General features: G+C 40.2%; 1 protein-coding gene across 2 annotated transcripts; it reads left to right on the top strand.

The window, feature by feature from the left end:
* The first annotated feature begins 4208 nt into the window (after positions 1-4208).
* On the top strand, positions 4209-4726 carry LOC118575611 (histone H2A.Z-like). Of its 2 annotated transcripts, XM_036176092.1 has the most exons (2): positions 4209-4295; positions 4404-4726. In XM_036176092.1, exons 1-2 carry the CDS (start codon positions 4209-4211, stop codon positions 4593-4595), a joined length of 279 nt encoding a protein of 92 aa, XP_036031985.1. In that variant the 3' UTR covers positions 4596-4726. The 2 variants fall into 2 exon arrangements, with proteins under 2 accessions (XP_036031985.1, XP_036031977.1); XM_036176084.1 differs by having other exon boundaries at positions 4209-4726.
* The last annotated feature ends 8020 nt before the right edge of the window (positions 4727-12746 follow it).

The raw sequence follows: 12746 nt of genomic DNA, 5'->3' as shown, positions 1-12746 counted from the left end.
AGTTATGCTATTTGGAAGGCAAGGTGTGTTAAATTCACTTGGATTTATAATATTTTCATTTACAACAGGTTTATTGGCATATAGCCCCATCATAAGTTGAGGACCACCTCTTTGTCTTATTAGTTTCATTTTGGGAAAGCTCTGTTCTCAGCATCTCAAGGCCCCTGAAAACAGACATGCAAACAACTAGAATCCACTGGGGAAATTGCCTTCAGTGGCAAATTTACATCCTTCCTTCACCACAGGGGCTATGTCGTAAGATCCAGTGGATGACAGAAACTGGATAGTACCAAACTCTAAACATGCATATCTATATAATGCTTACTATGTAAATTAGGCATAGTAACAGGTTAACAGCAACAATAATAAAACAATTATAGTAGACTGTAATAAAAACTATGCAAACACCCCTGCCTTTCAAAATATTTTTATTGGACTTTTACCTTTCCAGTAAACGGAGGCTCTTTGTCAGGTCAACAGAACTGAGTCAGCAGCGCCATCACTTCTGAACTCGGGGGCTGATACTGAGGAAGATACCATATTTGAACACAAGCACTGTGCTAAGAGAGGTACTGTGTAGCTAAAGGGGAGTAGTATATTCAGAGTGGATGTGCCAGATAAAGTGATGATTCACTCCTGGGTATGACAAAACACTGCACTGCGAGATTTTGTCACAATATTTGAAAGAGTGTACAGTTTAAAACTAGTGAATGTCTTTTTTCTGAAATTTTCCATTTAGTATTTTCAGATTGTGGTTGAACTTGGCCAGCTAGAACTGCAGACCTGTGGATAAGGAGGGACCATATGTAAAGTTTGGTTAGGGGCTGGTAAGATGGCCCAGAGAGTACAGGTGCTTGTTCCTAACCCTGATGGCCTTAGCTGGATTCCTGAGATCCACAGAGTGGAAAGAGAGAACCTAGTTTTATGAATTGTCTTTTGATCTCCAGATTTACACACACACACACACACACACACACAGAGAGAGAGAGAGAGAGACAGACAGACAGACACACACACACACACACACACACACACACACATACACACACACATACACAAACACATAGACAATGTAAAAAACAACAAAAAAATTTAAAAAAAAGTATGGCTAGAACATAGTCAAGAAATAATTTATCCCTCTCTGGATACTTACAGAAGCTTTGGGGTATATTTTCTAGGAGGGTGGCACCTTAGTTGAAATAGAAAACAGTTTGCAAAGATTCTAAGGGATGGAAAACATTCTTTTGTTTGTTGTGCTTTGGAAATCATCTGTACAGGTGGCAGTGGTTAAAACAATTAAGGTGTGGCAACTGAGCAGATTGAATCTTTCAGGGATGCTAGCTGGAAGGGGGCTCATTTTGTGCTTTAGAGCCCAATACAAAAACAAAAACTAAAAAACAGTCAAGACAGGCAAATGGCAAGCAGCCTTTGCTTCAAATCCAGATGAAACTAACCTGATCAGAATGTGAGAACTGGAGGGAGTTCCAGGTGAGGGTACTTACTGCCTTCGCATAAACACCCATGCACAGAACAGGGAGCATCCCAGGGCACTGTCATGCTGAATATTTGTTAAAAACTATGTGTTGCTCAAAGTCTTAAATCCATTGTTATGTGGAAATGAGGGTTTCCTCTGATAGCTATGATTGCATAATGAAAATGACCAGGCCGTTTAGTTTAAAAAGGAACAGAACCAGTAGCCATTAAAATAAGGAGTCATTTGAGAGCTCTGCTCCATTTTCTGAAAGAAGTTTCAGAGACAAAGGCTAAAAATAGATCCTGAGAAGCAAAGGATAGGTGAACAACAACAACAAAAAAAATCTACAACTGCAGCCTAAAGGCTGATTACAATAGAAAGAGGATACTCTTAACCTAATTGTGGTTCACTAACTGTAATTAGGTTAAGAGAAATTTAGAGTGCTATCCTTTCAAGGACACCCAGGTCTGTAAGCGGTTTCAAAGATGTTAAGCAGGGAATGAGCATCATGTTGAGAGTCTCAACTATCCTGAGGCTGTTAGACAGCAGGAAGTGAGGTTGAAAGAGTGTTTTTGTTAGCTGGCCTCCCTTTGAGCACCTGTACCTTCCACTCAGGTGCCCAGTATCTCTCCCACATAAAGTGTTTTCTTTTGCTGAGCTCCATTTCATGTGGTTTTGTTCCATGGCCTATAGCAATGATTGCCTGCCAGCTCTAGACACACATCTTTATAAGCCTGACTCTTTAAGACCTGAACTCAGAAAGAAGTCATTTTTAATACTTCAAAATATATGGAATGGAACTTATAACTGCAAATTTACATGATTTTGCCTAGATTATGTGGCGGTGTTATCAGAGCCTGTGGCTTACGGAAAATGGCTTTGCTTAGTAACCCACTGTCAGGTCCAAAGGAAACTGGGGCCAAATGGCTACCTGTGGTGCTTATTAGCATACCAAAGTGCCTGTTGGCCACCAGGCTCTCTCCCAGCATCTCAAGTACCTGTTACAGAGTCCGTGCCTCCCCTAAACACATGGGCTTCCCTTCCCCCAGCTTCTCCTATCTATATAACCTCGCCCCTTCTCTCTTGGCTTTCTCTTGACCTCCTCTTGGCCCTCTCTTCTCTTTGCTCGCTCTCCCCTGCTCCCATTCCTCTCTTGCTCTTTCCTTTACTGTGACTCAGTTTAGCCTACTAGCCATATTTAGTCTACTACTTTCCCTCCCTGCTCTGGATCGCTCCTGATCCCTCATAGCTACAATAAAAGCTTTCTCTTCATCATACCTTGTAGTAGTCATGTCCTCACTTTATATAGCTGATGCTTAAATCCTCACTTTATACACCAGCATCATGTGGAGATTTTAGGGAGATTCAGTTGACTTCAACTGTTGATAATAATAGTATCTCTTATGTCTATTAAGGGAGTAACTCAGGGTGTGGGATGAGGCTGTAAATGCCTGGTATGTGGATATCAACTTGGTCATCAACTCTACATTCATCTTATCAATGTGAAAATTCAGACTTGGTGGCAAGAAAATTTTCAACTAACTGGCTGTCGGCCATTGGCACTTAATCTCTTAGAGCTTTCAAGTCTTCATGTGTCTAATGGGGATAGAGGATGTGAAAGGCAGCATTTACGATGTGTTCTTAGCGTTCAAAGTCCATGATGACATTGCTAGCCTTATCTCATGCTGTCTTGAACTCTCCCCCTAAACAAAGTCTTTGCTTCATCTCAGCTGACAGGTTGGGATACCTCACATGTACCATGCTATGATTTATCTCATTTGTTCCCCTCTGGAATTCTGCTGGTCCGAGTAACTTCAAAAACCTGGAATGAATCCCTGGACTTCATGTCACTTCCCTGAATTATTTCAGCTTTTTTTTTTCCCCCACAAGAGTAAATTTATACCTTTTGGTCTTCATCGCAAATCATATACAATGTACAACTCTTTGACAAGTTACAGTAAACATTCTCATGCTAGATGCCAATTTTCTGAGTACCCATTGCCCTAAAAACCATTTGAACTTTCAACAACAAAGTTGCAATATCAAAAATAAATAAAAAGCAAAGGAGAAGAGCTTTACAAAAGAGATCATCAGAGTCCAAATTACATTTCACATGGATTGGCATATTTTTGTTTATTTCATTAATTAAAATTCTTTTAGACACATCCTCTCCAGCATGAACTGTTACTTGTATTTTTGATCTTAGCCATTCTGACAGGTATAAGATAGAATTTGAGTCCTTTTAATTTGCATTTCTCTGATGGCTAAGAATTTAGACATTTAAGTGTTTTTCAGCCATTTGAGATTTCTCTGTTGATATGTAAAATTAAATTAAATATAAAATTAACAAACAAACAAAACCCTAAAAGATTGAATGGGGCTTACATAACTGAATGTGGGGGGTCATGAAAAATTTTGTAACAATAAAACATTTCTGAATGTTTATCTCAGCTTTTAAAATGATGTCTCTTCCCTGTCAAATTTATTTATATTTTAAATACGTTTTATTAGCATATATTAATTTTCACAAAATAATGACTTTCACACATATATAATGTGCTTGGATCATTCACTTCCTGTTACGCTCTTTTGTTTATCCTTCTCACCTGTACTAACCCCTTTCTTTCAAGCTTTAACAAAAATCTAGGGAGACGGCGCAGTTTGAATCACAGTACGATTGAGGAGTGGGCACCGGGTCTCGTCTTTTCTTCTCCTGTCCGTTCTCCTGTCCGAGATGGCTGGCCGTAAGGCTGGAAAGGACTCCGAAAAGGCCAAAACAACGGTGGTTTCCAGCTTGCAGCGAGCTGGCTTGCAGTTCCCTGTGGGGCGTACTCATGGACACCTGAAATCTAGGACAGCCAGCCAAGGACGCGTGGGCGCGACCGCCGCTGTGTACAGTGCCGCCATCCTGGAGCACCTCACCGCAGAGGTACTAGAGTTGGCAGGAAATACACCAGAAGACTTGAAGGTAAAGCGTATTACCCCTCATCACTTGCAACTTGCTATCCGTGGAGACGAAGAATTGGACTCTCTGATCAAGGCTACGATTGCTGGTGGTGGTGTCATCCCACGCATCCACAAGTCTCTGATTGGGAAGAAAGGACAACAGAAGACTGTCTAAGGATGCCTGGATTCCTGATTATCTCAGGACTCTAAATATTCTTAACAGCTGTCCAGTTTCGGTGATTTCAGTGGACTGTATCTCTGTGAAAAACACAATTTTGCCTTTTTGTAATTCTATTTGAGCAAGTTGGAGGCTTAATTAACCTTCAAACCAACCAAATTTCTGGCATGAACCATATTTAACTATTACTGTGGCTTCAAAGACGCTATTGATTCTGAAGCAGGGGGTTTTGATTGAGTTGACTATTTAAAAAAAAAACTGTTTGGATTTAAATTGTGATGCAGAAGTTATAGTAACAAACATTTGGTTTTGTACAGACATTATTTCCACTCTGGTGGATAAGCTTAATAAAGGTCATATCCCAAAACTAAAACTAATAAAAAAATAAAAAAAATCTAGATTTGTGTATAAGAGACAACATGTAGTGTTTGTCGTCTGCAGCTGGCTTATCTTGTGTGATATGGTGATTATTCAGTTCCATCCATTGTCCTCCAAATGTCATGATTTCCTTCCTCTATAACAACAATATTCCATAATAATATGAATGTGTGTATAGGCCACATTTTCACCCTTCATTCCTCTGGTGGTAGACATCTAGGTTGATTCTAGAGCTTAGCTGTTATAAATACTTCTGACGCAAATGTAAGCATAGGTGCCCCTTTACTGTATAATGACTTCGAGTCCTTGGGTGGATATTCCCAGTAGTGGAGCAGGATCATTTGATGCTTCTAGTTTGGATATTATTTATTTCCACAGTGGCTGGGCCAATTTATGTTATTACCAACAGGGTACAGGTTGCCCCTTTGACTCTTCTGAGCTCCTCACACACCTCATTAAGCACTTAGCTTAGCTCCTTAGATACTTAACATTTTATGTATGAAACATAATATTACTAAAAATAACCATGGTCCCATTTTACTTCCTGTTGATTCTGTTTATTTTTCACGTGTCTTTTTAACTAGACTTTGAGTCAGGAAGGAGGAAAGGAGAAGAAGGCTGTGATGCTAGGAATGCCTTTCTGGAGAGAGGAGAAACCTGGAAGATTTTGTGGTCCTGGGTGGAAGAGGTGAAAGGGAGGTGAAGTTCAGGCACGGAGCACCCCACACCCCAGCTCTGCAAAAGCAGGCAAGTGTGTTGGCTGTATTACATTTCCCCTCTTCTATACAGTACCTTGAATATAACAATATTCTGTCTCCTAGCAATGCTGAAGAACCCACTGAGGTATGGTTCTGCTCCCACTGTTGGTTTTACTTTTTGGCATGGGGGAGAACGTGGTGAAGGATTCAAAGTCAGCCAACCACCATTGTTCTTCAAAACCCAGATGATCTTGGGAGGAAGATGTCTCACTGAAAGCTAAAGAAAAGAAAAGAAAAGAAAATCATATCTAAATATTTTTCTTCTGAGCTCTGACTTTCTGAGTCCCGGTTGGGTTGTTTGGTGCATCTGCTGTGTCTGGACGGAGGCTCAGCTTTATATGATAACCCCTAGAGCTGCAAACTCCCTCTGCTGCATGTCTTTCAGACAAACGCTTCCCGCCCTTTTCAATGACCTTATTCTCTCTTCCAAAATGCCCGCCCTCATGAGATCCTCCTCTGATCCTTCCTGATTCCTCTCCTGAAATGAGAGAATCGTCAAAGCTCTCCAGAAAAACACACCCGAAAAACACAATTTTCAAAACTGCTTTCAGTGACCTCCTGCTAACCCTGAGAGCCCACATGCTCACTGAGGACTGGTGGATGGTGGGGCTTCTTAATGAGTTGCCACACTAATGGAAGGAATTGGGTTTAATTAATACAGACTTATTTGTCTGAACTCCAGATTAGTTCTAGCTATTTTTGACACATTCCCAAGGCCTAGATAAAAGAAAGTTTAAAATGGTAATCGGGAAGGATAAGCTTCCAATCTCTATAAACAGGAAAGATGGTGCATAGGCTATTATTACATCTCAATGTGACCATTGCTGTAAGATAGTCTGCACAATTGAGCCTCCAGGGACACACTCAGCCAGCTCATCCTTAGAATCAGAACAACTGAATCAATATACAGTGAAGTTCTACATTAATATGCAATTTAGGGGATATTTATGCTGAATTCAGAAATCTAATTAGTGGTTTCGTCTTCAGGGACTAGCAGCTATTTATTCCATTTCCAGTTCACCTGTGTCTGTATTCAGTTTTCCAGTCCTGATTTCCATGCTGATGATAACACTGTTGTTCAGCCCCAACCATTTCACACAAAGGGCCCAGTAATGAAATGTACCAGAAACAGATGGCACAAAGAACTCAAAATGACTTTTAATTAAAATGCTTAGGTCTCAACATTTTCACCAGAGAAGTGTTAATAAAATTCACAGTCAATAATTAGGGAGGACATTTGCAATGTGCTTTTCCAGGGGCTTCTCTCAACACTGCCTCCAAGTAGCTGTCATGACTATGAGAAATAAAATGCTATTGATACATTGCTCTTGAGTCATAGAAAGTCTAGATGATGTAATGATTCTGTGCTCTAAAGCAAGTCTCAAGAGAACAAAAGTTGTAGTTAGAGTTTTCCTGCCTGGCCCAGTCAGGACAAATCTCTCTTACCCGCCAGTCCCACAGTCGCTCAGACCCAACCAAGAAAGCACACAGAAACTTATATTGCTTATAAACTGTATGGCCGTGGCAGGCTGCTTGTTATCTACTTCTTTCATCTTAAATTAACCCATTTCTGTTAATCTATACTTTGCTACATGGCTTGTGGCTTACCAGTGTCTTTACATGTTGCTTCTCCTGGCGGCAGCTGGCGGTGTCTCTCCAGCCTTCTACTTCCCAGCCTTCTCCTCTTCCTTGTCCCGCCTATACTTCCTGCCTGGCCACTGGCCAATCAGAACTTTATTACACAGAGCGATATCCACAGCACTTCCCTTTTTCTTTTCTTTTTTTTTTTAAGGAAGGCTTTAACTTTTACATAGTACAATTACATATAAAAAAGCAATTATCTAGCAAGAATTACAGTTACAATATTAAAGAAGATATCCTATCTATCTTATATTTGTGAGTCTAAGGTTTTATATCTAACTTATCTTTTATCATAACTGAGGAAATTATAACTATCTAGTCTTCAACCACATCAACGACCTCAGAAGGATATAATATTACGTGAGAACCGGGAAAAGAATACAAGCAACTTTCGGGAGTCTTGCAGGGTAGACAGAGACAGCTGGCAGCCTGGACAGTCACCTAATGTTCCTTTGTAAAGTTGGGGCATTTGTCTTCAGCCCACAGGGCTAGAGTCTCTAGGTCACTTCTCTCAGTGTCCTGTAGAATGTCTGGCAGTTTCCTCTGCGAAGCAGGAACCTGAAGAACCATTTTGTCAAACAAAGTTTAGTGGTCACCTTTCTATGGGTCCTGCATGTCCAGTTGATCAAGCAGTCCAGGCAAGAACAGTTTCTTGTCCAAATGGCTATTTTTGTCAAGGTGAAGATAAACTCCATATGAAGTGTCTTCAATGCCCATCCTCCTCTCTGAAGTAAAATGGTGCTGCCAGGAGCAGACATGTCTCACTGTCCAGAAAGTCTAAATTTTAAAAGTATTTTAAATGCCATATTCTGAAGGTCTTTGAAGTATTTGAAGATTACCTATCTATCTGAAATATCTCTATGTATATCCAGAAGACTTAACTAACATGACTATGAGTATGATTATCACAGATGATTAATTATTAATCTATTTTTAATTATCCATTACAATTTTAAATGAGCTATACAAACATAATACCTTAAACACCAGTAGAAATATATACATAGTATAACAAAATTAACTTTAAGTTTGTATCAATAGACTAAAATCTATACCAATGTAAAACATTTTAAACAAGTTGTTGCTGTTTAGAAGTAAGTTCCTTCCTTAATCTACCCTTTCATCCTATTATATCTATATCAAAAAGTTGATGTTCATGACTACTTTAAAGCTTCTTTCTTAATCCATTTATCCATACAAGGTCATTTTTAAGACTGAAATTCCTTATAGAACTAAGAACAAAGTCAGCAGAAACAGGAAGTTTTCATTTAAATAGTTCTGTACATCGTGCAGTCACCTACTGTATAGACATGAATTGTTGCTTGTGGAACACACAACGAAACACATTGCAATGTCTGTGCTCCCAGATAATTGGGCATTTAAAATGCTGGCCATATACTTTTCAATTTTGCAGCTGTGTGTTTTAGCCAATGATTCAGTCTCAACAACTGCATTGCCTTCTGCATACTACCAACCCAACATGTAAAAAGATTAATGGTCTATCCATGTGTTTAAATGCTTGTGTTAACTTTCCATTGCTGTGACAAAACACATAAGATAAAAGAAAGAAAAATTATGTTTTAGCTCACAGTCTCAGAGGTTTCAATCCATAGTCATTTGGTTTCAGAGTTCCTGGGTCACAGTAAGACAGAACATTATGGTAAGGGCCATTTTGTGGGGGAGAGGTCTCATATCATAGGGATCAGGAAGCAGAAAGAACATGGGAGAAAGGGGCCAGAGATATGATATAACTTTCAAAGTGTGCTCACCGTGACCTGCTTTCTATAACTAGGCCCAAGGGCTTGACCTGGTGACACATGCCTTGGGAGGTAGAGGCAAGAGGATTATGAATTTGAGGTCATTCTTGGATACATAGCAAATATGAAGCTAGCTTTGGCTAAAGAAGAGCTTAGAGGAGGAAAGACAGAGACAAAGAGAAAGAAAAGTAAGTTTAATCTTAAGCACAAGGGGAATGAAAAACAAGTTTTCTATAGATTTCTCACGGGAAAATAATACAGACCAGGAGATGGGGATAAATATCTTTAAGTGCTCAAAGGATTATGCTTATAGTTAAATTTTCACTCGAGTCTGAGGGGAATATACTCACATAAAGGCTGAGAAAATGTATCAATCATAGACTCCCTGTAAAAGACCTCGAAAGGAGGTGCTTAATGTACTTAGGAAAGAAGTGGGGTACAAGAAACAAATGACCACAAAATTATATTTTGATGTTCAAATAAATTAATAATATGAAATTTATAGCATTAATATTCATTCATTCATTCATTTGCCTGTTTGTCTTTTGAGACTGTCTGTCTATGCAGTCCAGGCTGGCACAAAACTTGCTATATATCATAGACTAGCATTGAACTCATGATCTATCACCTGTCTTAGTTTTATGAGTGCTAGGATTACAGGTAAGTAGTCCTGTTGTCTGGTTCTATCACATTACACTTTATAATGTAGGTGTTGGTGGTTTGAATGAGAAACGTCTCCTCCCATAGTCTTGGTTCCTAGTTGGTGGTGCTGTTTGGGGAGGTTTAGGAGGTGGCGTGTTGGAAGAAGTATGCCACTAGGGGAGTGCTTTGAGAGTTTTAAGTTCTCTCGGTCCCTCTCTGCTTTGTGCCTGTAGAATAGAACCAAGTTTGAACTTGCAGCTTTCTGCTCCTAGGGCCAAGCCTGCTGATCGCTGTCATGTTGCCATTATGGACACTGATCCTCAGGAACCATAAACTAAACTCTTCATTCTGAAAGCTGCCTTGGTGAAGGTGTTTTATCTCAGCAACAGAAAACTAACAACTACAGAAGGAGACCACTTAATGAATTAATGTCTGATTTTAAAACCAGAAAGGGTGCAATGGAAGAAACAAAATGCAATCTCTTTATAAAATGTAGTAGAACACATGAAGGAAAGTTTACAGTAGTTGTCAGAACTGAAAATACATAATGTCAAAGAGAGGATATTCTATCTCTATAAGTTTGGGATATGAAAATTCAGGGAGATACAGTAATGTGTTAAGATCTTTATAATCATCTAATGACACCGGGCTGCTTTTTTGATCATTGACTTTTTTAAATACATATGTCTAAGAGAGGGAGCTGGCTGTCTGAAGCCTTCCCCACACTGTTCAGGACTTGGGATGAGCAGTGTTTTGATGGAGAAATTAGCCAGCTGCAGGTACTGTTGATGCACAATTTCACAGTTGGCCTTTGTTGCAAGAAGACTTCAGGTCCAAAGACATTCAGTAAATATGATGACTCACAGGAAGCAAGGAGCTGAGAGGGACAGTGTTGCGTATGTCAGCCTCAGCTATCTTTACCCAGGGACTTTGAGAAAAGCTGATGACTTGAGTAGTGGTAGAGATGATACAGCTACTCCCAGAAATAAAACTGCTGTTACTACCAACAGTCACATGGGCTCTAGCTTTCAGTATTCTCCCCGGGGGTCTTTAATGGAGTGCAACTGGTAGCACTGTTGAGCAGCTGGTAATGCCCATCTCTGCTGTTCCGACTCCCGAGCCAGCCAATAAAGTCAGCCACTCAAAGAGACCACGCTAAGTTCACTGGTTTACACAGGGACAAAATGCTGAGAGTCCAAGTCTTATTGCTGAGATTGTAAGAGCCTGTGAGCAATGGGCCGTAGCTAATTAAATCTGGTACCACCTATAGCTTCGAGCTCCCCAGGTCTGATGTGTTCCACAATTTTGAGAGTCTCGTTCTTGCTTTCCTCTGTCGAGGACTTCCCCATTGGTGAATTGCTCTCTAGACCCCGGGAAACCCAGGACCCCAGAACCCTATGCTCCAGTGGTCACACTCCTTCACAGGCCTCCTCTCGGGCCTATTCTCTGGACTATGGTGCAATCAGTGTGTGCTCCTCTAGGGCTGAAGCAAGGCTGAGAGACGGCTGCTTTCACAAAGGCGAGAATAGAGGAGCTTGGGAAGGAGGGTCGTCATCTCTATTTTCAGAGGAACCTCAAAGTGCGTTCCCATGGGTGAGGATTCAGTGAGAGCTGGCATGGTGGGATAAGAGGGGGCAGGGTTTAGATATACCAGGTTAAAAAAATAAGTTGACTGATATTTGGTTATTTATGTTAACTTGTTGGTAAAGCTACAATGAATACTCATTTATGTACTATTGCTTAATATTCTAAAATATAAATGAATCAGAATTTATCTATTGCCTATGGAGAGAAACACAACTTCTCCTTTCTCCTTATTATCTTAAATTTACAATTAAAATCCATCTTCTTGGGTACAATTGCAGAGTAGCACCTTTAAAAAAAGAGTAATTAGTATTTGATTGTGGTAAAAAGTCACAGAACTTGTTCTATTTTTTTTTAACCTGAGAGATAACTTTAATTTTTAAAAATATTCATTTATTACCATTGGGTATGCATATAATCTTGAGAATGTGTCACTGTATGATAAGCTTTGAAATTGTTAAGAGGACAACTTTTTGGCTAGTGCGGTGGCATAGAGGGTAAAGGTGCTGGTTACGCAAGCCAGACTAAACTCAGTCTCATCCCTAGAACCCAAGTAAGGTGGAGAGAGAAAATCAGCCACACAAAGCTGTCCTCTGACCACATGCACCATGGCATTGTGTCTCCCCTTTATATAAGGAATGAAAAAAGTCTATCAAAAAATGCAATCCAGTATCCAGCAAGGAGTCACTACTTGTCTCTCCCTTCTCTTGGTCCTGACAACCACGCTTTGCTGTCTTCCTCGGCGGATTTGCCCTTTTAGGTGGTTCATAGAAACAGAATCATATACCATGTGGTCTTCTGTAAGTGGCTCCTTTATCTTAGCACAATGTTGGCAAGGCTCATTTATATTGGAGTTCTATTTCTAGTGGTGTGGTGTTAACGTATAGACTTAATCTTTCAAACTCCCACCCTCTGCATACTCCAGGGTTGAAGGCTGACTTCTTAGTGTGATGGTATTAGGGACTGGGGCCTTTGATAGAAAAATGTTTAGATGAGGTTATGATAGTGGACAGCCCTTTATAGATTTAGTGAGCTCACCCCTTTAAAAAATCCATTATTTTATTTTATGTGTAAGGGTGTTTTGCCTTCATGTATGTTTGTGTACTCCACGCATAACTGATACCCAAGGAGTCCAGAAGAGGATTCCTTGGAAGTGGAGTGCCACGTGGTTGTGAGCTGCCATGAGAGTGCTGGGAACCAAACCTGTGTCTTCTGGAAGAACAGCCAGAGCTCTTAATCACCGAGCCATCTTTCCAGTCCTGGGCTTCCTCTCTTTACTAGGTGAAGACACAATGGGGTATCTGCTAGCCAGGAGCTGCATTAGCTGGAAACTCAGTCTGCCATCTCCCCAAACAAAGAGAAGTAATGTCTGTTGATGAAGCCACCCA

The sequence above is a fragment of the Onychomys torridus genome, chromosome 1 (assembly GCF_903995425.1).
Source record: "Onychomys torridus chromosome 1, mOncTor1.1, whole genome shotgun sequence".
In the NCBI taxonomy this organism is placed as follows: Eukaryota; Metazoa; Chordata; class Mammalia; order Rodentia; family Cricetidae; genus Onychomys; species Onychomys torridus.
This window is presented reverse-complemented; position numbering and strand designations above follow the sequence as displayed.

What these genes read in the sequence shown, in the direction of transcription:
- LOC118575611 (XM_036176084.1), top strand. Translation starts at nt 4,209, where the DNA reads ATGGCTGGCCGTAAGGCTGGAAAGGACTCCGAAAAGGCCAAAACAACG.